The sequence below is a fragment of the Pseudochaenichthys georgianus genome, chromosome 11 (genome assembly GCF_902827115.2).
Source record: "Pseudochaenichthys georgianus chromosome 11, fPseGeo1.2, whole genome shotgun sequence".
NCBI classification, from domain to species: Eukaryota; Metazoa; Chordata; class Actinopteri; order Perciformes; family Channichthyidae; genus Pseudochaenichthys; species Pseudochaenichthys georgianus.
This window is the reverse complement of record NC_047513.1, coordinates 1,853,910-1,881,599: the sequence shown is the minus strand read 5'-3', so window position 1 is coordinate 1,881,599 and position 27,690 is coordinate 1,853,910. Positions and strand designations below refer to the sequence as shown.

Here is a 27,690-nt window from a genome sequence, read left to right as displayed (position 1 = left end):
ATTGGCTCTGAGACCAGGGAACAGGAAGTGGTAAAATGGTGACTCACTTCCTGGTTTTAGGACTTGTCACTGCACCACTCTATTTGGAGTTCACCTATGCACACACACACAAACAAACAAACAAACAAACAAATAAACAAACAAACACAGAGGCCATTGTTATGATGAGCTCAAAAGGTACAATGGTTATAATTCTTAAACAAACCTAAGTTATGAGGAAATCTGGTATAACTGGGCATTTTATACACACACACTAACCTAACAATACCTTAGTTATAAGGACATCTGGTATAACTGGGCATTTTATACACACACACTAACCTAACAATACCTTAGTTATAAGGACATCTGGTATAACTGGGCATTTTATACACACACACACACACACACACACACACACACACACACACTAACCTAACAATACCTTAGTTATAAGGACATCAGGTATAACTGGGCATTTTATACAGATGTAGCGCTTCATTTCAGACAGTTTGAAAAGCGAGGGCCGTGATTGGTACGTGATCTGCCCTCGCTCAAGGGAAAACCTCCAGCTTGACTTGAGACTTCCTCCGTGATAAATAAATGTAATTATTATGAAGCCAGCTGCAATGGATCATTGATCCACCAGGGGGTGCAGTGGGGTTCCACACTGGAGCTCATGTGAAATAAAGTCAGATACAGTACGCTGGATGTACAGCGGAACTTTGTTAAGATCCATATGTCACAGATATCATACTCTGTGCTAAATAAGAGACATGTAATCATTTACAAAACATCACTATGTTGTTATTTAACAAAATAATGTTGTTTAGTCGAAAAAAAGGAACGGGACGAAATGCAGCCCGAATTGACATGAAATCACTGACACATATGAATATACTGTATTCAACTTCATTAAAACGTTATTAACGTGCCTAAACTCAGTCATTCACTAACACTATTTATATTTTAATGGAGCCTCGTCGGCAGATCAGGATCCCGACGCGTAGCGGAGGGATCTTGAGCTGCATGAAGGGTGTTATTTTCTACATAAGAAACAAGTCGCTGCACATTATCCCGCTTATTACACGGCCACATTCTCAACAAAGTAACGACATGACTCCCAATATTAATTGAAATGCTTTTATGGATTTAGAAAATGTTTTTATTGATTTAAAAAAATAGTTATATGTATTGATTTAAATTGACAGGCATCCGCTAAGAAAAATAGTCCGTTGTTACCGTTTTTTAAACAGTCTGAATGAAACGGCAGCTCTCTGTGTATTTACACAACTAATGGCCCATCAACCACAGCTCTCTGCCCCCCTGATCTTTCTTTTCCAGCAGCTAAATTAACTGTATGAGTGACAAGCTTACAGTTAGACACAACACTGTCATTGCAAGTGACCCTGAGTTAGTTGACTTTTACGTTCAACTGCTAAATTCGTTACTGATAAAAAAGGGCTTCTACTGTACCTAACAACACATCCTCACTCCCAGGTCGGCCTATGTTGACGTTATGTCAAGTCCCCTGTGTCGGCTTGTTCCAACGCAAGGGGGGGCCCTTAGCGTACATTTTCAACTTTTTCATACCAAGGACCACTTAACCAATAAAAAAACACTCGCGGACCACCTAACTCCACAAATATCCAAAAACACATCATTTTTCTAGAACAGATTACAAATCGCCCGAAAATGGTTTGATGAACATGTTTGATGACGGTGTTGTGCTGGGCTATATCATGCAATCGAAAGTGGAACTTAAGCTCGCTCCATTGCGGAGATATTCCCGTGAGAGTGCGGAAAACTTTAATTAATTAATTAATTTCCAATATGAAATGTTACCAATATACTCACGGACCACCAGTGGACTGCGGACCACACTTTGAGAAGCACTGTGATAGAGTATTATGAAGTACAACTTGCCATGTTGGTTGGTGGGGAGAACGGAGGATCTCTCTCGGGCTCAGGGTTGGATGCTTATTCACAGGGAGCCTGAAATTGTGGCACAAAAAAAAGACACTGTTTTTACCTTGGTAGTGGTTTGATCTGACTTGTGCACTGCAAAGGTTTAACAGTTACAGGTGTGCACACTCTGGATGTAGGCAATGATCTAATGTCTAGTCGTGTCAACAGGTTGTAAAATCATCTGTCCTTACAAGGACTGCTGTCCCTACAAGACACCCTGTGACCAGACAGCCTTTATCTTTCTGTGTAGTATAACATTCAACCCGTTTCAATTTGACCCAAAGTATGGGGAAACGGAGCCCCCCTTACCAAGACGATAGTCCTGGTAAAACAGCTTCAATCTATACCAGTCAGCGACACGCAACAATGTGTGGAAAAACAATACATTGAAACGCACCATCTTGTCCCCTGATGTGTTATGAATTGTACTAAGTGCGGTCCCAGCCTCGCGTGTGTTGTGCGTAGGCAGCTCTGCTAAGATTGTTCCCTAGTTTAGGTTTCATGTTTTGTGTTTAGATAGGTTCCTGTTTTATTTTGATAGTCTTGTCTACCCTCATGTGTCTAAAGTACGTTTCCTGCCTTGTCTGTTTCCCCGCTGTTGTGATCTAACAGCTGTTAGATGTTGTGTCTAATTGTCTTCACCTGGTGTTGTCTGTCTATATAGTTCTCGTCTTCCCCTGTCTCGTTGCCAGATTGTCTTGTGCGTTCCAAGCATTCCAGCGTTAAGATCTTTTGTCATCGTCCATAGAGTTAGATTAAGTAAGTCGTTTTTGTAGTTTTTTGATAGTATAGGTTATACAGTTTATTGAGTGTTTGTTTTGTTGCTTTATGTATTCAGTGTGTTATGACCTGTCTACATTAAAACACTTTATTTTGATACTTTGTTTGTCTCTGCATCGTGCATTTGATTCCACGCCCTTGTCCAGCCTTAACAGTACAATCTGGCCAAAACATGGAATTAGCAGATGCAGAACCAGTTAAAACAGCGATACGACGACTTCAGGGCGAACGTCTACACCATCATGAGGAGAAGTTCTCTGTCATACACCAGGCAGTGAGGGACCTGGCGGAGCAGCAACATGGACTCCAAGCCTCGGTCCACACCCAAATCAGCGACATGGCGGAGGCGGTGCATCGGGTGCTGGCACGCCTGGACGCCGGTGCCACTGCTCCGGCATTACCTGATGCTGCGGCTCATCCTCAACAGCTGGCAGCCCCTCCTACTACAGCGGCGCCGCTTCCTGGATCTCATGCTGTCCCGTTGCCTCGCTTGGCCCCTCCAGATAAGTTTTCCGGAGATTCCAATGACTGTAGATCCTTTCTGACTCAGTGCGATCTACACGTTAAGTTAATGCCCTACATATATAGCTCTGATTATGCTCAGATTGCATTTATCATTTATCATCTGTCCGGCCGTGCGGCTGCATGGGCTACGGCGGAGTGGGAGAAACATTCTGCAACTTGCAACTCTGTCTCTCAGTTCATCCACTCGTTTAAAAGAGCGTTTGCACATCACACACCAGCTGTAGAGAGCGCACAGAATTTGACATATATTCAGCAAAATCAATGCCGAGTGGCGGATTATGCAATTGAGTTCCGCACTATGGCTATTGATTGCGATTGGAAAGATTCAGCGTTAAGGGACATATTTCGGAACGGACTATCAGAGAAAATTAAGGATCATTTAGTGCTTATGGATCCTCCCACAGACTTAGAAAGTATGGTAGCGGCTGCTATTAAGATTGACAATCGCATCTGTGAGAGGGATAGAGAAAGAAAGAAGACTGCCGTTTCGTCCAGCGGAACCAGAGGGTTCTCAACAGCTGTTCATCCTGTCCCGAGGACATCCTGCTTCAGAGGCCACAGCGCCCCCCATTGACTTGGAGGAGCCGATGCAGCTCGGCAGGGCCAAAATCTTACCGGAGGAACGACGTCGCCGCCTAGTGGAGGCAAGATGTTTCTACTGCGGTCAACAGGGGCATCAACAAGCCATGTGTCCAGTAAAAGAACAGGCTCGCCGGTGCAAGGGAAGACACTGGTGAGCCAATCTGACTTTGTTGACTTCCCTCCACGCACATTAACTCAAGTTATGCTATGTGAAGGTAGCCAGGTTATTGAACAGGGGGCACTTGTAGATTCTGGAGCCGATGAGTTTTTTGGATAAAGAGCTAGCTCTTAGGCTTAACCTGACGTTGACTCCATTACCTTCGCCGTTAAAAGCGAACGCGTTAGATGGGCGCCTACTATTCAAAGGTCCCCGCATGTTATCATGATCTAAAGCAGGGGTTTCCAACACGTCGATCGTGAGCTACCGGTAGCTCGCGGGCAGCTTTTCAGTAGCTCGCCGCTCGATTATCGATTATAGCGTAGTAACGTTGCTTCTTGATTTTTCGGCCGGACAATAAAGTGTTTTTATTTTAGAATTGTTTCTGTCACACAAATATAAAATTGGTCGGTGACGCAGAGATCAAGGAGCAGATGTGACAGCGGCACAGCGACACCACACACGGAGCAGTCTGCTTTCTCCAGCAGCACCGGTCCAGAACCAACAACAGAATGACCCGCTCTGAATCAGGCCTCGTCGCTGCGGCTCAGAGGGAGGGATTTGTGTTTTTGAAAAACACTCGTTATCGTAATGTCAGGTTTTTGGTGGATTCAATCAAGTCTTGGATTGCAGAGTATGAATGTCCTCTTTCTATTTTCAGTTGATAAATACGCCTGTGAAGTTTATGAATGCAGGAGGAAAGCTTCCGCGATCACCGTCTCCTCTCCGTTCCTCCAAGCCCCGCCCCCTCCTGAAAAATAACTACTAATAAGAGTGACAGGCTGACAGTGACCTGATAGAACCTTTATTATTCACTTAATCACTGAGATATGATGAAGCTAACTTAATCTCATACATTCATGGGATTCATGTAACAGTAAGACAGAGAATGTAAGTGTGCACCCACATGCACTATTTTTGTTTTTATAATGCTGTTGTAAATACTCCTGTTGTCTGCTGTGTTCAGACTTCATGTGAGTGATGTCTCATTCAAGACATTCACTGTCCTTTCTTTAACAGAAGACCGTGGCTAGAAGCTGCAGCTAGACTGCAGAAGCATTTGTTTTTTGTTTTTGAGGATGGAAAAATGTCACACAGAGATATATGGAGGCTAGACCTATACAGTTAATTTATTATGGTTTATAATTTCATGTCAACACGAAGAAGAAGAAAATATGGCTGCACTGTTCAGTGTCAATCCTGTGGAGATGGAGATGGAGGTTATAAATCTCTAAAATCATGTTCAGCTTAAGTCTCAGCAAAACTCACAACATTTCTGGAGCCTTGTACGCCCAGAAAACTATAAGAACATCACCAAGCAGCACTGAACATGTCTGCTTTATTTGGTTCTGTATACATCCCTTTGTGAAGCAGCTTTTTCTGGCATGAATGAAATCTAAATACAGAACAAGACCGACTGATGAACATGTAAATGACTCCATTAGAGTGAACCTGAGTGGGTCCAGCATACACCTGTATGGTGGACTCCATGCAGCGCCAGTCATCTCACTGACTGTAACAAAGAGTGAATGCACTTATTTTACACACGTGCCATAAGATGCTTGCAAGGTGGTGATTAAGGCGATGTATTTACTATGTGGGCCATAAGAAGAAGTGAAAACATTGTATTTTGCTCTTGGACATGTATGTGAATCTTCAGTGATGTACTTACTTTGTTGTCCATATTAATATGTGAGAAATTGATGTTTTCTTGGACCTTGATGTGAAGTTAAGATTTTAGATAAGCTTTAGGTATTGCAATTTCACACAAAAGTAGCTTAATTCAACTGATGAGTGCTATGTGAATAAATGTAAGCGATGCGATGCAAGTAGCTCTTGGCCACTTTCATTTTTTCAAAGTAGCTCTCAGATGAAGAAAGGTTGGAGACCCCTGATCTAAAGGAAGTCTTTAGTAAAGCTAGGGCGAGTGCACTACCACCCCATCGGCCTTATGATTGTGCTATAGACTTGTTGCCAGGATCCACGATTCCCAAGGGCCGTCTGTACTCCCTGTCAGCTCCAGAAAAGGGGTCCATGAAGGATTACATCGACACCTCACTCAAGGCAGGACTCGTCCGACCGTCTTCCTCTCCTGCCGGAGCAGGCTTCTTCTTTGTGAAGAAAAAAGATGGTTCTCTCCGTCCCTGCATCGATTACAGTCCACTGAATGACATCACGGTAAAAAACAGATACCCCCTCCCTCTCATTGACTCTGCTTGTGACCTATTGCAGGATGCTAAAGTGTTCACAAAACTGGATTTACGCAACGCTTATCATCTGGTAAGAATAAGGGAGGGGGATGAGTGGGAAAATGGATTTAATACCCCGACAGGACATTACGAGTAACTCGTAATGCCTGTCGGGTTAACTAACGCCCCAGCAGTTTTCCAGGCGCTGGTCAATGATGTACTCAGGGAGTTTTTGAACGTGTTTGTCTTTGTGTATTTAGATGACATTTAGACTCATGTGCAACATGTCCACCAAGTACTAAAGCGCCTACTGGATAATCATAAAAGCAGAGAAGTGTGAGTTCCATGCATCAACTGTCTCATTCCTGGGGTTCATCATTTCTCCTGGACAAATCCTGATGGATCCGGCAAAGGTCAGTGCAGTGGCAGACTGGGCCACCCCCACCAATAGGAAGAAGGTACAGCAGTTGTTGGGGTTTGCTAACTTCTACAGCTCTGTTGCTGCTCCCCTTCATGCACTGACCTCACCTGGGTTAACTTTGTGTGGGGCCTCAGGGCCGAGGAGGCTTTTAATGAGTTAAAAAGAAGGTTTACCACAGCTCCCGTACTGACTGTTCCTGATCCTCAACGACAGTTTGTTGTGGAGGTTGATGCCTCCAATGATGGGGTGGGGGCCATTCTCTCACAGAGAGCGGCTGGGAATAATAATATGCATCCTCGTGCCTTTTTGTCTCGCAAACTATCTCCCGCAGAGAGAAACTACGACGTCGGAAACCGAGAGCTGTTGGCAGTCAAGATGGCTCTGGAGGAGTGGAGGCACTGGCTTGAGGGGGCGCCACAGCCGTTCTTGGTTTGGACCGACCACAAGAACCTTCAATACATCTGCAAAGCTAAGAGGTTGAACTCACGCCAGGCCCGTTGGCAACTTTTCTTCAACCGTATTGACTTTACATTGTCTACCCGGGTCCAAGCATGGCAAACCTGACGTCCTCTCACGCCTCCATGTCCCAGAGCCCATGGCCAAGGATCCAGAGCCAATCCTTCCACTCTCCCGTGTGGTTGGGGTGGTGACATGGCCTATAGTAGATCAGGTGAAACGTGTCAATGGTGAGGGGCCGAAACCTAGTGGCTGTCCATTGGACAGGCTATTCGTGCCTGAATCCATGCGGTCACAGGTTATTCATTGGTCTCACACATTACTGCTCACTTGTCATCCAGGGGTCAAGCGGACCGTATTCGTTGTTCGACAGAGGTTTTGGTGGCCTTCCTTGGTTAAGGATGTCTCCGAATATGTGGCTCCCTGCGTAGTTTGTGCCAGGAACAAGACGTCATCAAAATCACAGATGGGACTGCTGCAGCCTCTCCCCGTTCCCAGCAGGCCCTGGTCTGACATTTAGTTGGATTTTGTCACGGGTCTTCCTCCATCCAAGGGTAACACGACTGTCCTCACTGTAGTGGACAGGTTCTCCAAGATGGTCCATTTTATTGCCATGCCAAAGTTGCCGTCAGCTAAAGAGACTGCTCAGGCGTTATTGACTCATGTTGTCCGTATGCATGGTATTCCCAGAGACATTGTGTCGGATCGAGGTCCTCAGTTTTCCTCCAGGTTCTGGAAGGAGTGTTGCACCCTCCTGGGAGCGTCCGTCAGCCTCACCTCAGGTTATCATCCCCAGTCCAACGGACAGACGGAGCGGCTGAACCAGGAGCTGGAGACGTGCCTGCGCTGCCTGCCTTAACAGTGTGTCCACCACATACTTCCTTTAAATAAGTGAAAGATAGGCACGACTTTAAAACATTGACTCATTGTGTATTAATCAGGTGAAATTCAGAAAATAATGTTAACACTATAATTATTTTGCTGAAATAAATCAAATCTGCTTAACTGAGCCGAGTGGTAGTACCATGAAGAGCAATGCAACACGTTGTCCCTGTCAGTTAAGCAATGTCCTAAAGAGAACAGAACCTCACTATTGAGCGCCAGAGCCAAGCAGAATCCTCATAGTTGTATGTCATCTCCTCGTCTGGGAATATTTCCTTCAAAAGCAAATAGGTACAAGTGTGGGGCATTTATTTTAATTGTGTAGCAGCCAGTTTATATTTTTGGCAGCACTGTTGAGCATTTTGAAAATGTATTTTCATGCCTCTGTGCAAGGCTTAGTCTTTCTATCTTTATAGCCAGAGGTGTAAAGTAACTAAGTTCATAAACTCAAGTACTATAACTGGGTAAAGTTTTGAGTTAGCCTACTTAATTATTTCAATGTTTTGCTACTTCTACCCCACAACAATGCAGAGGTAAAGTGTGTACTTTTCCTCCACTGCATGTATTTAATACCTTTAGTTACTTCACAGATGTGGATGAATGATGTGAAATCTAACCAAGTGTTGAATCAGACGTTAGTTCCACCTGGAGTAAATCCACCAGCTACCCTGCAGTCTACAAAGTACTTCAGACTAGCTGCACCTTCACCAGCTTTGAGAACACTTTCATGATCAATCATTATAAAACATATCATATATATTATTCTGAAATGGACCAATCTGCACAACGACTACTTTTACTGTCGCTACTTTCACTATATGTTGATGATAATTGTCAGGGACCAAGCAGTAAGACAACAGGACACAGGAGTGGTTTAAATAAACTAGGGTTTTTATTTACCCAAAAATCCACAAAACATCATATAAATAGCAAGGCCTATAAAAGAGGTCAACAGAAAATACCTCAAAGAAACATAACAGGTGTTAACTCAACAAACGGACCTGCTACAATGAAACACCAAAGAACCTATATAGTGGCTTGGCCAAACCAAGTTGAACCCAAGGGATAATTAATAGTCACATCATACACAGGACACTGACAAAACCCAAATCCCCCCTTTGACATGGAAGCAGGTGGTTTGTCCCAATCTGTCCCAATTGGCTCCTTGCAGTATTTATGAGCCCTCAGCGCTCGGCCACGCCCTTTGCTGAAACAGGAAGTAACCTCCCCCAATGGACATGGTAACTCAAGAGACAAATAATGTAATTAATACAAACAAATACTTGTGTTTTAGCTGTGCTAAAATGTTTGAAGTAATGTCAGATTACAATCAAATAAAGAGTTTACCATCTAGAGCAAATGTGTGGTGTTAATTGGCATGTTTTATTGTAGCTGCACTAAAGCAAAACTACTGAAGATGAGGATGCAGTGTAGTTGGTTTACCCTGTGTGGCTGTGGCCATCACACACTCCCCCCCTTCAAGACTCTCGCTGAAACAGCGAGAGAGGTAGTCAGCTGTGACATTGTCCTTGCCTGGGATGTGCTGAATGTTAAAGCGGAATGGTTGCAGTGCCAGGTACCACCGGGTAATCCTTCCATTGGTATCCTTCATCCTTCCCATCCACTGAAGCGCTTTATGATCAGTCTCCAGGGTGAATTCTCTACCCAGGAGGTAATACCGGAGAGAGTCGAGGGCCCATTTGATAGCCAGTGCCTCCTTTTCCACGGTTGAATACCTGACCTCCCTGGGGAACAGTTTCCGGCTGATGTAGGCCACTGGATGGCGGTTGTCTGATGACCCCTGGAGCAGCACAGCGCCCAGACCCCTATCAGAAGCATCCGTCTGCAAGATAAAATGTTCATCAAAGTTTGGACTGTAAAGAACAGGTTTCTTACTCAATGATCCCTGGATGTCGTGAAAAGCTGTCATGGACTCCTCTGTCCACTGTATCTGATTTGAAGACCGGGATCCAGTCTGGTCTGTGAGTAGAGCTGCCCTGGCAGATAATTGTGGTACAAAGCGGTGGTAGAAGCCTGCCATGCCCAGAAAAGATCGGAGCTGCTTCCTTGTTTGTGGCACAGGACATGACTCGATGGCCTGAATCTTGCTGACCCGTGGCCGTATCACCCCGCGTCCAATGATGTGGCCCAGGTACTCCGTCTCTGCAGCGGCAAAGACGCACTTCGATGGATTGATAGTCAGCCCCGCAGAGTAGAGGCGATCCAAGACAGTGTGCAGATGTTCCATGTGCTCCTCCCAGGTGGAGCTGTAAATGACAATGTCATCCAGATATGCTGCAGCAAAACCAGATAAATCACAAAGTACCTGATCCATAAGCCTCTGGAAGGTCGCTGGAGCACCATGCAGCCCAAATGGCATGACCATGAACTGGAAAAGACCCAATGGTGTCCTAAAGGTTGTCAGCTCCCTAGACCGCTCAGTCAGTGGAACCTGCCAGTAACCCTTGGAAAGATCTAATGTGGTTAAGTATTTGGCTTTTCCAAGCCGTTCATCGATTCTTGGTGTTGGATAAGAATCAAACAAAGAAATTGAGTTCAGGTACCTAAAATCAATACAAAACCTAAGACTGCCATCCTTCTTTGGCACAAGGACCACTGGGTTGCACCACTCGCTTTTCGAAATCTCAATGATCCCCAGGGACAGCATCAGATCGACCTCCTTTTTCAGTGACGCCAGCAGGCGTTCCGGAATCCTGTAACTCAGCCGTCTCACAGAAGCACCTTCTCTAACCACAATGTCATGCTCAACAATATCTGTTCTCCCAGGATTCTCCTGAAATAATTCGGCCCTACAGATTGTTCTCACCTGAAGCTGTTTGTCTTCTGAGAGGTGGCTGAGGTCATGGCTCACCGTAGCCCCCCCTGGAGATAGGTATTGCTCCTCCACTTCCTCTTCCTCTTGCACATCCCTGATGAGCATCACTCTTGCTTCTTGTTCAGGTCGCGGCACCCACTCTTTCAAGAGATTTATATGTAGTACTCTACTGGAGCATGGCTTCCCATACCTCATATGTTGTGGGCCCGAGTTGCTTCTTGATCTCAAATGGTCCCTGCCACTTTGCCAACAGCTTGCTGTTATCACTTGGGAGGAGAACTAGTACCTTTTGTCCTGGGTTGAAGGATCTTTGCCGAGCTGACCGATCATACCAGGACTTCTGCTGTTGCTGGGCCACTGCCATGTGAGATTGGGCAAGCTGACTCATTTTCTCCAATCGATCTCTCATCTGAACAACATAGGATACAATGTTAACAGAACCCTCCCTCGCCTTGTTTCCCTCCCAAATCTCCCTCAACAGTGAGAGAGGTCCTCGTACTTCATGTCCATACAAAAGTTCAAATGGAGAGAAACCAGTGGAGGCTTGGGGTACTTCCCTATAAGCAAAGAGGAGGTATGGCAGCCACTGGTCCCAGTCTGTGCCACTGTTGTTGACAAACTTCCGTAGCATCTGCTTCAGGGTTTGGTTGAAACTCTCCGTCAATCCATCAGTTTGGGGGTGATATGGTGTGGTCCTCAGGCTCCGAATACCCAGCAAGTGATACACCTGTTTCAGCAGAGTGGACATGAAGTTAGTTCCCTGATCAGTTAATATTTCCTGAGGGAAACCTACTCTTGAAAAGAACTGAACCAAACAGAAAGCAACTGATTTTGCTTTTATGGATTTTAATGGAAAAACTTCTGGGTACTTTGTGGCGTAATCTGTTATGACCAGCATGTACCGGTTTCCCCCCTTGCTCCTCTCAACAGGACCAACAATGTCCATCCCAAGGCGCTCAAATGGGGTGCCAATGATGGGTAAAGGCTGGAGGGGAGCTCTGGAGGGGGTTCTAGCAGATGTTATTTGGCACTGAGGACAACTTCTGCAGAATTGAGTGACCTCTCTTAGCAGGCCAAGCCAGTGAAAATAGCGTTGGATGCGAGCTATGGTTTTATGCTTACCCAGGTGGCCAGCCCAGGGGATAGAGTGCCCCAAAGAGAGAATGTTGTCTCTAACTGCTTGGGGAACCACTATCTGCAACACCGACCCCTGCTGACGGTAGAGAATGCCATTTTGCAGAACATACTCGTCTTCGTTGAAGTCCAGCTCAGCCCCTGGCTCTTTTTCCTTCGCCGTCTGAAAAAGAGAAACTAGGGATAGATCAGCTTTCTGCATTTCCATGATATTGGCTGGCATTTGAAACTGTAAGGTTACATCTGGCTCAGTGCTGGATGGTGGGTTCACAACTGTGTGTTGGAACTTTTCCTGCCTCCTCTGTCTGCGAGTTTTCCGAGGTCTCCCAGATGTTGCGTCAAGCTCCTGATTGAAAAAAGGTAAAGCACTAAGAGTCTCAGAGTGCTCATTTGGTGATTTTGCCTGTGCTCTAGTAACTACAACATTACATGTTTGGCTTTGCTTCCCCTCCAACAAATCAAAAAGCACTGGAAGATCTCGCCCCAGCACCGCTGGATAAGGCAAGTTATCAGCAACCCCAATGTTCAAGAGGTAAGTTTGACCCTCTACTTTTATGTACATGTCAGCTGTTGAATAGCTTTTCTCATCTCCATGCACACAACAGATTGGGATCGTGTCTCTTGTGCTAATAATGTTGGGTGGTACACACTTCCGGTGTACAAGAGTCTGACTGCTCCCAGAATCCAGCAAGGCCTTGATAATCTGTCCATTAACTTCTATGAGTGTCATCTTAATAGACTGGTCATCCTTACGCACATGCTCAATATGAGGGCGAGGCACAAAGCACATTTGTGTCATTTTGGCTGCATTTTGGGGGCATTTACATGGCCTTCTATTCCACAGAGATAACAAATTGGCTTTTTACCAAGAGGTTTAAATGGGCTGCTAGCTGACTGCTTTTCCCACATGGGAGGCTTACCCACACCGGAGGGTGCCTCCTGATCGTACTGTCGAGCTGGTTTGTGTTGATCCTTTGAACTCCATGAGTTATAGCTCCATTGCTGTCCTTTATTACGGGCAGCAACAAAGACGTCAGCCAGTCCAGCAGCCTCCATCGCCGATCCTGGGTCACGCTCTCGGATCCAGACTTGAAGCTCAGGGGACAACATTCTCAAATATTGCTCTAGTATGATTATTTCACCAATTTCATGTATGGATTTACCTTTTGGTTGGATCCATTTCCCATAAAGTTCCTTGAGTCTTACATACAACTCCTTGGGGCTCTCGTCAGGGTTAAACTCCAAGGAACGAAATCTTTGCCTGTAGGTCTCAGGGTTGATGTCATACTTAGAAAGAATAGCAGATTTTACTTGGTCATAGTCAAGGGAATCATCAATGTCCATATGCACATAAGCACCTCTAGCTTTGCCAGTAAGCAATGGTAACAAGTGAAAAACCCAATCTGCTTTCTGCCACCGGCATGCTATAGCAATCCGTTCAAATGTAATCAGAAAGTGTTCAATGTCATCATTGTCCGTTAATCTTTCCATTCTGGGCTCATGGTGTGTGCGAGACTGACCTGCAAGGTTTGGATGGGCAGCCATGGTAAAAAACTCCGCTTGCACCTGAGGATGGTTGCTGGTGGATGGTAAGACTTCCACCTCTGATGGATCAGGGTCTGCGGACAGAGAATCTGGTACTGGAGATGTTCTGGCCTGAACTTCTAACTGCAAAAGCTGAAACTGCTGTCGCATTGTTTCAAACCGCTGTTCCTGTCTTGTAGTTATCTCGCTCTGCTTTGCCGCTTGAGCCTCCGTCTGCCCCATATGAGCCTGAAGCAGGGCCACCAGGTCCGACATGGATGGCTCCTTACCTTCACCCTCAGTGCTTTCTACCACTCCAGAGGCCCCATTGTCCTCCTCTTCACTACTGGCTTGCTTCTCCTGGACATTTGAAAGGCTTGTCGGTCCTCCCGGTTTCCTTGTAATTCTCCCTCCACGTCCCGGACGCTGCATCTTTTTTTTTCAAAAAAGAAAAGGTGGGGAAAAAACCACCCGTGTCCTCCACTGAATGATCCCACCACTGCCACCAATTGTCAGGGACCAAGCAGTAAGACAACAGGACACAGGAGTGGTTTAAATAAACTAGGGTTTTTATTTACCCAAAAATCCACAAAACATCATATAAATAGCAAGGCCTATAAAAGAGGTCAACAGAAAATACCTCAAAGAAACATAACAGGTGTTAACTCAACAAACGGACCTGCTACAATGAAACACCAAGGAACCTATATAGTGGCTTGGCCAAACCAAGTTGAACCCAAGGGATAATTAATAGTCACATCATACACAGGACACTGACAAAACCCAAATCCCCCCTTTGACATGGAAGCAGGTGGTTTGTCCCAATCTGTCCCAATTGGTCCTTGCAGTATTTATGAGCCCTCAGCGCTCGGCCACGCCCTTTGCTGAACCAGGAAGTAACCTCCCCCAATGGACATGGTAACTCAAGAGACAAAGAGTGTAATTAATACAAACAAATACTTGTGTTTTAGCTGTGCTAAAATGTTTGAAGTAATGTCAGATTACAATCAAATAAAGAGTTTACCATCTAGAGCAAATGTGTGGTGTTAATTGGCATGTTTTATTGTAGCTGCACTAAAGCAAAACTACTGAAGATGAGGATGCAGTGTAGTTGGTTTACCCTGTGTGACTGTGGCCATCACAATAATACTTGTCTACTTTTACTTGAGGAACATTTTGAATGCAGTACTTTTACTGTGACAGAGTATTCCTACACTCTGGTCCTTGTGCCTTCATTATGTTATTGGTGCATACATGAGGATATGGTAAACGTTCCTCAGCAAAGCAAAGCAATCAGTTTGAGCGGCCAATTTAGTGTGCAATGCAACGTAAATATTTATATATGATTTTAAAAAGAAAGACAATAGAAGTAATTATAAAATAAAGTGATGCAGTAAGTAAGTCCAGTGTGCAATATAATGCAACAGAAGAGGTAACGTATATGTTAAATAAACGCCATAGAGCTCCGGAGTTAAGCAGTCTTATGCTGTGCACTGTGTTGTAATACATTGTATCATAACCAAACATATAGAGTATATATATATATATATATATATATAAAGTTTGATCAGCACGCACTCCTTTCTGCAATAAAGCTCCACAGTGATATGCACAAGGTGTTAGTTAACAGTACTTTGAAACGCTTAACATAGTGATGCCAACACTGCTAGGGTTGAGGTTTTGCTGTGATTTGACTATCCACGGGTGAGTTCACGATGAGATCACGATTATTTACTGGTATGAAGTGACACCTTATTTTATATTTCATTTCATTTAAATGTAAATAAAAACTGTGAAGTTTTGGGCTGTTTGGAGCATTTTCACTGAAGTTATGAGGAAAACGTGTTTCATGGCGAGCGTTGTAGCATTTGAAGAAATCTCAAAGTTATCGGACGGCAAAATATTGGTTGAAATAATATTAATAAGAAGATATAAAGATTAGAAGAACTATAGTTGTTTTTGCTGTTGCACAGCATTCCACTAATAATAACAATAATGAAGAAGTTGTGCGTAGAAGAACTAGTAGTGGGAATGCTGATGCAGAATCTGCACACACTCGAGGTGAAGGTGGAACCAGCACTTCACATGAGCAGGAATCCATTTCCAAAACAATAATGACTCGGCTGTAATTATCAATCACACGTCTAACAATCAGATTGACCGCTTTCACGCTGAGAAGCGACCCAGATGGAATCAGAGGCGGTGACAATAATTAGAGCAACTTTATTTATTAATAGTTATTGTTATTGTTTCTGTTCGCAGGCCGATGGTGATTAGTGTAGAGAAGCTGTCCCAGAGCATCACACTAATTCAAGAGGACAGGTCCTATTTTGATCATATTCTTTATTTTTGTCATACTGCCTGTGCTGCAGCACCTCTTTTCACCCTCTGTCTGAAACCAGAGCCCAGTCTGCTCTGATTGGTTAGCTGGCCGCTCTGTTCTGATGGTCAACTGCTTAGAGACGTCTCGCCCTTAGCATATGACGTACAATGTGCTGGAGTGCCAGCCAATAGAGCTTGAGTTACACAAGTGATCTCACTATGTTCTGGAAGTAAACAACGGAGGTGTTTCCGGCAGCGGGGGGGCGACTCCCTCCGGAGGGGACGACTCCCTCCGGAGGGGGCGACTCCCTCCGGAGGGGGCGACTCCCTCCGGAGGGGCGACTCCCTCCGGAGGGGGCGACTCCCTCCGGAGGGGGCGACTCCCTCCGGAGGGGGCGACTCCCTCTGGAGGGAACACAGGGAGTAGGCTTGTTTGAGACACATTGCGGCTCGCCTCGAAAGTAGACGAGAGTAGCCGATCGCAGCCGGGGGAGGTGTCAAAAAGCTCGTCTTAAGTCGGACAGCTCGGAGTCGGCTTGACTGGCTGGGTTTGCAATGGCGGAAATTGCGTTGGCGTTTTTCGTTGCAGATGAAGTGGATGCAATAGAAATCCCACATGTATTGTATGGAGAATGACATGATCTAAAGGGACTGTGATTGAGAGAAAATTAAATATTTGTTTACAATAAACATGAATATGTCATTTGTTTGATTTGCATTAAAAGAAAATACCATCTTTGATTTAACTGATAGATTACCTTGTGCATTTGTTGCAGCCCTTGCTTGCTGCATAAGTGCAGCTGCTAAACTGTTATCTGAAAAATAATTTACATCATTTAAAATCATATCCAGATTGTTGGAATGCAATTTAGTTGTTTACTCACCATTTTGTAGTCTTTGGGAAATGTCTTGTGAGACTCTTACAGTGATGTCTCCCTGTCCATCACGCAGTGTAAGCACCACACATTCCATTTTACCCACTGTAGACAAAGGTGATCTCCATTGCTTTATATAGGTTTGTTAATTCAGTCATGATGAGGAACCACACCAGTGACTGGGTTCCATCATTAGAAATGCTCCTCCCTCTTAATGTTTGCAAACTGATAGGTGGACAGGCTACAAATGATCAGTCCCTTCAGATCCGCACACATGAAGCTTCATGAGCATGAACTGAACAGACCTGCTGCTGTGTTAATTCTTTAGCTGCCACTTTAAGCTTTATGATGTGTACAACATGGATGTAATTTGATTTAATCTTGCCATTTTAAATGATGTATTCAATAAATAAGGTTAAACCAAATCATTACGTTACAATAGATTTTATTTTAATGATTTGGTTTAACTTAAAGAGAAACTTTATTGTTATTGCACATATTACAGGTACTGAGACAACGAAATGCAGTTTAGCTTCTAACCAGGTGCAACAAGCAGCGAAGTGGAAAGTAATGTACACAATCTACAGAATAACATATAGAATGAATTGAATGATGAATAAACAGTGGGGTATGAATACACTAGATATCAGCCTGTGAGCAGTATGAACAGTGTGTATGAATATGCTAAGATATATAAAGTATGAAAACGGTAAGCAGTATAGTATAAAATATATAGATATTAATTTCATGATGATAAACATTGTGGAACAATGATGAAAAATGGGAATGGATGTGGCGATGTAAAACGGACACAAAACAACACAAACTTTTGCCAGCCAATTGGAGAGCTTCATCAGCAGCACGTGGTAAAAACCACCAATGAGCGCTCAGCTCGAGATACCAGCGAGCCGTTTCCCATCAAGCATTTCGCTTCCGCAGCTCGTGGAGAGCAACTGTGCCAACTCGCCTCGCCTCGCTCTCAAGGCTGCGGGCGACTTTGTCCCGCGAGATTTCAAAGTCTCATGTGGGCGAGTCTCCAGAGCAAGTCGGACAAAATGACTAACCATCATGCAACGCACTAGCAAGACGTTGATCGCAACTGCGCAGGTCTGCGCAGGTCTCGCTTGTCTCAAACAAGCCTAGTGTAACCGTTGCAGAGCATTTACATGCACAACAACCTATTAACACACCGCAGGAAAGGGAAACCCCCAAAAAGCAGAGTAATCAAACATCTATACAGATATGATGTGATATAAGTTAAGTATAACTAAAGCATTAATGAAAATAGTAAATCAATGCACACATCCTGACAAACACAGGGAGGAGAGCAGCACATACAGGATTAAGGGGGGGTCTGTTTATGCTCTCTGCCTCAGGTGGGGTCTTGTTATCTCCCAGGAGATGTTTAACAGCCTTCACTAATATAGATATCTGGTTGTAATCATATGTGAAGAAGAAGCCTTCATCACAGTGGGCCCCTATGCCCACTGTGATGGGCCCCTAAGGCACACGGAGGGAAACACATCCATAACTTACTGGACTTTGATCAAATAAAACCCAGTCATTGTTTGTTCAAAACAGATTTATTGGAAGTCTTTTTGCAAGTAACCTGCTGACCCTCTCCTTCAAGGTTGTGAAGGCCGAACAGAGCCACAGAAAGAAGCAGCCTTAAGTAGAGGCTCAATCAGCGGGAACACCTGTGCTCAATTGGAGCATACCAAGTAGTGCATGGGCGCGGGTGGCACTTTTCTTGCGAGTGTAAACATGTTATTGTCTGGGGCTTCTGTGGTCAGAGAGATAATATGTTGACCTATTTTGATTTGTTGTGTTTGGGTGATTTGTCTTGCATTGTGAATGTGTGTGTAGATTAGAATGACATTGGTTAGGGGTATACATAGTGGATTGTCCTAGGGGGAGGGGCTTAACATGTATAACACCCTGGCCACAAGTGTTTTGGAGTGTCGGACTGTGGCTGTAGAGCAGAGAGGCACCAGTTATATGTCCTCGACCTGTATGTATATAGGAGGTTTTTGTTTTCTTCCTGTAAAATCCTTAGTGATGGCGAGATGAAGCCTTATGAAGCTTTGAAGCTTTCCAGCCACTTGGTTCGCAAAAGGGTTCATCTCATGAGGCTTCATCATGGGCTTCATCTGAACACAAACCCCCTGTTGGTCAAAGTGTGTACAACAGGCAGATTGGACATCTCAACAGTGCTCTATCTCATACCGAGTCCCCAATGAGTAAAGCCTTAGAATAACTCTAAACAACGAACAGAAAATCATATTTTCATGTTAACAATATTGTATTTATTACAGTTTAATGATTGTGATTGAAAAGCCTAAGGAGGCTGGTAAACATTGCAAAGAGGGATTTGTATTCCTTAATAATATTCATAAACTTAACCATGTTGTAGCCTGAGAAAGGCTAAACCATATCAAAGAATACATTTATTAACTACATTGTCTCATTTAGCTGTAGCTTTTATAAACAACAACAAATAAGTATTGTTCAGTCGTTGAACCAGGGACCCTGCGGTCATGAGTCACCTGCTTTCCAGCTGAGCCGCAGCACACACACTGAAGCTCCCTGAAAACACTGCAAGATAATGTATTCCTGTATTTATTCATGTTTTTATTCCTACATTTATTTATGCTTGTATCTATTTATACTTAGACATGTTACGACCTCTATAAGTGAGGGTCTGAGCTCTCTTGGTTCCATCGTGTCACCGGGCCCGGGTACAGGAGGGGTAATATGGTTCTTATTATACATCCATGGGTATTATGACGACGCTTCCGATTCAGAGCATCCGATTCGGCAGTTAAGGGGAAAGTTAAGGGACATTTAATTTACAGCACTGAGCGAACAATCCTATGCATCGATTTAAGAGGTTCAAACACGGAGGATTGTTCGCTCAGCGCTGTAAATTAAATGTCCCTTAACTTTCCCCTTAACTGCCGAATTGGATGCTCTTAATCGGAAGCCAACTTCAGCGTCATGGTATTATGAGTGTTGTGTTTCAACGGTTCAACCGATCTGAATCGCTTCCTGAAGCAGTCACGTGGTATCGACAGGCAGCGCGGCTTCGTTTGTCATCGATGACGTCACTGGCACAAAACGATACAAGCCTCGGTACAGGCTTCACAAAAAGCTTCGGGGATTACTCGACACACGCTCCGAAGCCTCGGCGTAATACGTAACATCACTACAAATCCTTGTTGCTTTGTGTTTTTCAGCACGTTGGTGTCAATCAAAGCACCTCAGGATACATGTTTGGTGACTCGAGCCATCTTATTTAATTCCTAGTTTTTTCATGGAACCTTTTGTAACACAATACAAGTCCCAGTATCTTCTTCTAGATAATGTAAGTGCATCTGGATCAGGTCTTCCTAAATTCAGACATGTCTAATGAATCCTGGCTGCCCGTGGGTCACCTGTCCAACAGGTCAGAGAGCATGAGGCAGCCGAGGATCCATTATCCTCACAAGCTGTCCGCACTGAAGGGTGGTGGATCGGTCATTAACACAAGCTGGGTGACGCCTGGTCTGCTGACCCTCGCTACCTTCTGATTTTCTACGTTTTGGCTCAATCTATAGCTGCATGAATGAGTTATCCATGGGCACAGGGAAAAGTGAGTCCTACATAAGATAATGTTTCCACAACCATTTCAATTATCACTGCTTCCCACTTTGGTTTATTTATTATTGGGGATGAAAGAATTACAGTATATCTATTATCAATTGGCTCAGCTGTCCACTTGCAGTTGCTTTTTGCCTGGGAGTGTAACTTGTAACTTCTCAATATTTGTCTAGTATTTTAGTTTACTCTTCATTTGCAAAACATGCCACTTTAGTGACAACACTCTTGTCCATGTTTGTGATGTGTCTAAAGCTGCTAACCCTTCCACTTCCTTATGAAGGAGCTGATGGCAGGATCACATGTTAGGGTTGGTTGAGCCAGATAACACAAAGACATCCAGGGTCTGTGGAACTGGCCTCAGGATTCAGCATGGCGGCTTGGTAAAGGTTTCCATATTCCTAACAATTTATTTTAATTATTTCCGGGAGGCAGTCAGCAGGTTCTTATGCAGAGCAGACTCACTTCAAAGGCAGAGTCCTTCAGTTGCCTTGCCTGGACATGTGTGTGTGCGTGTCCGTGCGTGAGTGTGTGTGTGTGTGTGTGTGTGTGTGTGTGTGTGTGTGTGTGTGTGTGTGTGTGTGTGTGTGTGTGTGTGTGTGTGTGTGTGTGTGCGTGTCCGTGCGTGAGTGTGTGGTGTTAGCGATACGAGAGGAGAACAAACTCATTAACAGTAAATCACAGCATCTGAAGTTGAACAGATGGCGTGTGACAATAAGGTAAATCAAACACATCAGCAGCTGATGGATGGGAAGTGATTCCTCCTGGGGGGGGGGGGGGGGGGGGTTATCTTTCCAGGCAGAACGCCCCCCCCCCCCCCCCTTTGTGTTAGCTCTGTTGGGGTTCATATTATAATTCATATCAATAACACTGTTAATATACAGTAGTAGTAATATTTGAGAGGCATACAAATGTCTAATGTCTCAGAGAAAATGTATAATTAATAAAAAACTGTCGAGTGATGAGAGGAGGTCTATTTCATAGTTTGACCCTGAATGGACAAATAAGCCTCTCCTTGTTGCTCCTTAAAGGTGGGGTAGGTACGTTTGAGAAACCGGCTCGAGACACACTGTTTGTTATATTCCATGGAATGCTCTTAACGTCCAGATGGCAATGAATATCTGAAGTGCTTTGACAACAAATACATAAAAATGTGTCATCAGTGGAAGCCGTGGCGCTGTAGAAAGCACGACCAATCATCTGAGCCGGCTAAAGTAACTGGATGGCCTACCTGCCTGTCAGCCTTCCATCGGGGCACAGACTTATCTCGTGCCCTCATTGGTCACGTGCGCGTCCGAGTGTGTTGGAGGAGGGGCTCTGTGAGGAAGTGGCAGATTTTCTCCAGTTGTGTATTTTCAAATTCTAGCGCCCTCGAGCTGGTTTCTCAAAATGACCTACCCCACCTTTAAGAACACAGACTGCCCGGTGCAGCGACTGCACTGACGTACTGCTCGTTGAATGAAGTTAAACATACGGTTGAGTTTCAGCTATTCCACCCTGTTGGACCAGCTACATTCAAACCTTCCTAAAGTCATTGGATGATCAGATTACATCCAACGTTATTGTCACTGCACAGAGTCGCCCACTGAGAGACTAAAGGCAGTTATCATGTAACCAGAAGTGCAAAGGAATGAGCAGTGTAATGTTTGGTATATTATAAGAAAATACATAGGACCTATATAATGTACATTATGAACAGTATATATCTGTACAGTATAAACACTATAGATAGTAGTGTACAAATGAAATATACTAAAGCTGGTATAATATAGACACTTTAGACAGTTATTGAAACGTATATCAATAATAATAAAGACAACACAGCCGTTTGGGCAGTTAAATCAATTACATTTAATAAGTAACCAAGACTAATCCATGAGTTCTGGGGGGAAATCCAAAAGATAAGGAATATATTTAATTAAAAAAAGTCAAGACAGTAAAAAATGGGGGAAAAAGGTATTTAGAATACAATCTGAGAGAAACGGATCAATGAAGGATTGAAATCTGTTTCCAGCTTTAATCTAAATCAGTTTACGGTTTAAGAAAATCACCAATTCTTTACAAACACCCTGCAGCTCCACTATAACAATCGTCTCTGCTAAATCACTCTAAACTACAACTGCAGGCCATTCTCAACATGGGAACATATCTGACATGTGACTGAACTAACCAATCAGAAGCTGGGACACATAAAAGGTGAAGCTACAAACGCACATTTAGCATATTGTTGGGACCGTATGAAATGTTATAAACTCTCCCTTCTACATGTATCAGAAATAGGGATGATACAACGTTAAAGAGCCGGTGACACGAGTTTCCCCCATCATCCAAACCCATCCATTTGAGTAAATATTGTCCCCTTGAAACCGTTACTGAACTGATTTTGGATATTTGTACTTTGATAACCATTAATCTGCCTTCAATGTTGACCATTTCCTGGATCTTCTCGGGGATTCTTCAAGTCCCGCCAAATGATGTGTGACGTCATTGCGGGCACAGCGCTCCAGCTGCACCGTTCAGGATCCCAGCTTCTGCATGTAAACCTTTATATATATACAGTCAGATGTAAACGCATGACGGCGCACACAGCAGCAAGCTCAGACAGCGATGACAGGTTAATGTTGAACGCGTCTGAGAGCTCATATGAGGCTGAAGGATCGGTTTATGTTGTATCTGTTAGAAGTTTAGGAATGAGGTGCGTCAATATGGGCGATCATACGGTCATGTAGCCAGTGGTGGAATGGGACTAACAATCATCCCGGGACTCCCGACCGGCCCACTTCGGTACCGCTAGTAAGTTGTCAACGGGGGGAGTGGGGGATGTGCTAGTGACTTATCCGACCGGCCCACTTTGGTACCGGCCCATCGGGATTCGTCCCGATGGCCAGTCCGCCACTTTTTTTTACCTGACGCTGCCCGCCCCCGGCGTCAAGAGAAAAGAGATCAACTCAGTGAAAGCACCGCCTGCTGACCAATCAGAGCTCAGTGTGCAGAGTTTAAATCTATCAAGTCATATTACAGGATAAAGGAAACACAGTTTAAACTGCCGTATGCAGAGAAGACGCCGACGTGCCGCACTTATCATTCATATCACACTGATATCACATCATCAATCAGATCATCGATCATATAATATCACAATATTTCCTTATCTGAGTCAGCTTCTCCAGCCGTAGCTATCTGGCCGTGCAATAGTGCTAGGGGGAAACGATTATTTTGAAAACGATTAATCGGGCGATTATTTGATCGATTAGTCGACTAATCTAACGATTATTTTTCTGTTGTTCAATTCATAAAAAACGTAATGTAAACAAAACGTAATGTAAAAAAAAAAATGTCACGATACTGTGTCTCAGGGGATCTTAACATTTAAGAACCTATTAATGTGTTATACCAGATTAACGGAAATAATCTCAGCTAACTGACGATACAAACCATGTTTACCAAAACAAAACACAAGTCTCATAAGAAGCATCTAAATGACCCATGAGCGAAAAATGCTAATGGACATTGGCACAGAACTCAAGATAAAAGTACCCTTATTACTTATCGTAGCTGCACATACAAGATATCCGATTAAAGCTGAGGTTCCACAGATTATGTAGGTATATAGTATCATCACTTAGTGATCCGGACTCGCGACAGGGGAAGCAAATACAGTCATCACAACACGTACCTTTACAGAGCTTCTAGGGAGATCGTCTCACCACCGTAGAACGTCGACGCGTCGCTACAGCACTACCGTGCAACACTTACAGTGTCACATACTGTATGCAGACGTATTATTTTAAGCAACACATTATCTTGACGAAACACTCGAGACAAATGTAATTAAAGTCAGATCCACTCGTGTCTTAGACGGGGCAGTGATATCATAAAACTATACGCTTTCAAACACTCGGTAGTTTATTTTTTAACCAGTTGTTCTGTATTCACCTTGCAGCAGCTCTGTGGCTTGTATCCTGGATTATATGTTTAAGTCATGGTTGTTTAAAGTTCATATTTGTATAATATTAGTTTACTTTTCATTAATGAAGTATGACGCTGCGCTGTCAGTAGGCTACACTTGTCCCTGTTTGTGATTGGTCCAATGTAGCTAACCCCGCCCCTTTGACGTGAACACACTCTCAGCTGGAGAGAGAAACCCTGGCTTGATTCACCGAGTTGATAACCAGCGTCGTAGGACCGCTTAGCGAGATCTCGTTTGTTAGGGTTAGTTAAGATAACTCAAACATATCCAGGGTCTGTTGAACTGGCTTCGTAGTACAGGGCACAGGTGGCTGCATAGCAGCGCTAATGTCAAAGACACAAACATTATACATTATATTTTTCTTTTACCAGGATGCAGTGACACAAATATTTGGGAAGGCTTAGCCTTCCCTAGCCTACAGTACCCGCCGCCCCTGGGGGAACCGGTGGACCTAGTGTCCCGATCGGAGTGGGAATAATAATAATAATCATAATCCGTGCATTTTATCCATTAATTTCCCCAACATTGAGGTAAAAAAACCACACGTTTAATCCATGTTGGTGTACCACAACTACAAAAAGCATCGGTTTGTTTTCTCATCAGGAAATGCAGACTGGCTCAAACAAACGATTTGTAGTCATCACCCTCACGATCATTTAATGTATCATATGTTCGCCGAATTGACATGAAAGCACTAATAAATGTAGTTTCATCCACTTGAGTTTACAACTGCAAAAATAATCGATTTGTTTTTATATCACAGGAAATTCAGCAGCTCTCACTCCCGATTTGTAATCCTAATTTAATCATCATCTTCACCACGATCATTTGTGTTTATGTTCGCCGAATTGACATGAAAGCAATGACACATATGATATACTGATGAGTTGAGACATCTCCAACGAGGCGTTTTGGGGAGGTCTTTTCTGAGTTAGAGTTGTACTCGCTACAGGGTGTACTTTAAGGGTTGTTGACTCTGCAGACCGTTTACATGCATAAAAACCTTCATAACACACAAGGGGACGGGTGATAGCCGGAAAAGCATGACATGGGACCTTTAAAGGACGTCGGCCACCAGAGGACTGCCGAACTGTGATTCCACATTCACACCTACAGAATGAAGTGATGTGTAGTCTCCGTTTGGTCTGTCACCCTCTCCATGGCCTCAGAGTCCAGACCTGGGTCAGAGTGAGAAGTGGGAAGCAACAATGAAACGTGTTGGTCCATTTATTTCTCAAGTTAAACACTTCCTCCAGGAGTCAAATGAAATCAAGACTGCTCAGCTCCTTCTGCTTAGAGGAGGTTTGTCTTTGCGGTGAATTGACTCACTCTACAACTTCTTTACTTAAATACCAGATTATGTTTTAGTGAAGCTTATCGCTCAGAGTTGATAAGCTGTCAAGAGATTCAAAAAGACAGGAATCAACCTAGAGAACACGTTTATCACAAACTAAAACAACAAGTCCCAGATCATTCCTTTGATTGTATGATCTTAGCACCTTTTTGACCTCCTTAATAAGGAACTCGAGAAACTCATTGTGGACTCATAGGACCTTGGTTAATTAAGTAAATTAAGTTCCAGGGAAAATATCTCACCAAATGTCAGGGGTCAGTACTTTGTAAAAGGTCAGGAACTCTGGGGTAAGGCTTGCAGCTTAGTTCTCGCTATACACAGAACAAAATGAACTGCAATTGTTTGTCCTTCTTTTATCTGCATCTGAGATGTTGGCTGGGTACCTTGAGATCCTCTTGGCCATCAGTCATGTGGAATGTGAGCCTGGTCATAGTAGTCTAGTTAACTTTATTAGGTTAAAATATGTTTTCAAGCAAGAAACTAACCATTTAAATTCTCATTTTGTGGTCAGTGTATCCCATTAACGCCTCTTTTGGATAGGTCTTGCGATATTGTTTGAAGATGCATCAGAGCGCTGGCCAGGTGCTACGAAACTGGCCCGTCAGTAGTATTACCCGAAAACGTCATGTAAAACATCCCTCACATTTCCATTCATCAGAAGGCCGCAGTGCGAACCCAGACAACAATGGCCTGAAGGAACCTTTTACTTCCTAGTAAAGTACTTCCTAGGACTGGGCTGAAATTAATTATTGTTATCAGATCTTCCTGGAGTGTTTTGTTCCATTCTGGGACAGAAAAGGGATCAAGTGTTGACCCTCTGTGGACTACCCCCCCTCTCCTCACTTGCCAGCCTTGTTGACCCGTCTGTGTGTTTGGAGCACTGACCCACACAACCAGATACAGAGTAAACAGAGATGCTATCTGAACACTTATGAGGTAGACATTTCCACTTCCAACATGCACTGACTGCACATGCAGATCATCAATATGTCATGTCATGTGGACCAATCAAAAACAAGCATTGTTCAACAGTCTTATCCACATAATACAGCATATGTTGCTGCAACAAAGCCGTTTCTGTAAGTGGACAATATGCTTTTGTACGCCCACATACAACCTCCTTGTTCGGGGTTATGATTTCCTTTGACTCTCATTTCATAATTCAGGTATACCAGGTCTTTATTATGAGAAAATGCAACATTTTTAAAAACATATTTTTTATATTGTCTTATTTATTTATTATTTCTACTGTTGTACTGTAATACTTAGTTTTGGGTTCTGAACTTTTGGATAATTAATTTAGTTTTTATTTATTTTCTTGCCTATTTTACCTCCTTGTACTCCATCATATATTTTAAATCATGAACATACTGCAATGCTGCATGCATGCTAACAAGACACTTGAATGTCTTGTTTCCTGTTTGACTGTGTGATATTTATCGTTAAAGTACTTTGAGCTGCATCCGTATGAAATGTGCTTTTCAAATAATAGGAAATGTATCATTCTTATTAACTATTGATCTGAATTTTCTCAACAACTCCCTCTTCCTCTCTCTCCCTGCAGCGGCCATTTTGGACCATCAGTCGGCATGTGGTCGTGGTGAGCGCATGGCGTTGGGCCTGGCGAGGGAGAACATCAACAGTATGATGGACGTGTCCTCCAAAGCCAGGGTGGAGGTGGACATGTACGAGCTGCAAAAGGACTCCCAGTACGACACCACTGACACCAGTACGTCACTGTCTCACTCTTCTTTATTTTCTCCATCAACCTATTAGTCTGCAAGCTCATAGTCCTGTTATGAACACAGAAATACCCAATTTCACTACCCCAAAGTGTTATGCTAGAAATGTAGAGTAGGCTCTCCAGCACATAGAAACTGCTGGATGCTAACTCGCATATGTCTGGCAATTAGTACAATGAGCATAAGTTGCACTAATAAGCATTAGTAATGACATTATAGCCTATGTGGACAAAAGTAAAAAAAATGGCTTGGCCGATTTAGAGAATTTTAGAGTGGTTTTGGGGGTTATTTAGGATGCTGAATCCATTTCCGATGTGTTTAGGATAAAAAATGGCCGTTAGAACCGGAATGTGGCCAT

At 43.7% G+C, this 27,690-nt stretch overlaps 1 protein-coding gene across 1 annotated transcript in view; it reads left to right on the top strand.

The window, feature by feature from the left end:
- The window catches only part of LOC117454804 (glutamate receptor ionotropic, kainate 5-like), a 403,890-nt gene that overhangs the window by 179,906 nt on the left and 196,294 nt on the right, over positions 1-27,690 (top strand). Inside the window, exon 3 of the mRNA XM_034094000.1 lies at positions 27,155-27,319. Coding sequence (XP_033949891.1) covers positions 27,155-27,319 — 165 coding nt within the window. The remainder of the gene's footprint in view (positions 1-27,154; positions 27,320-27,690) is intronic.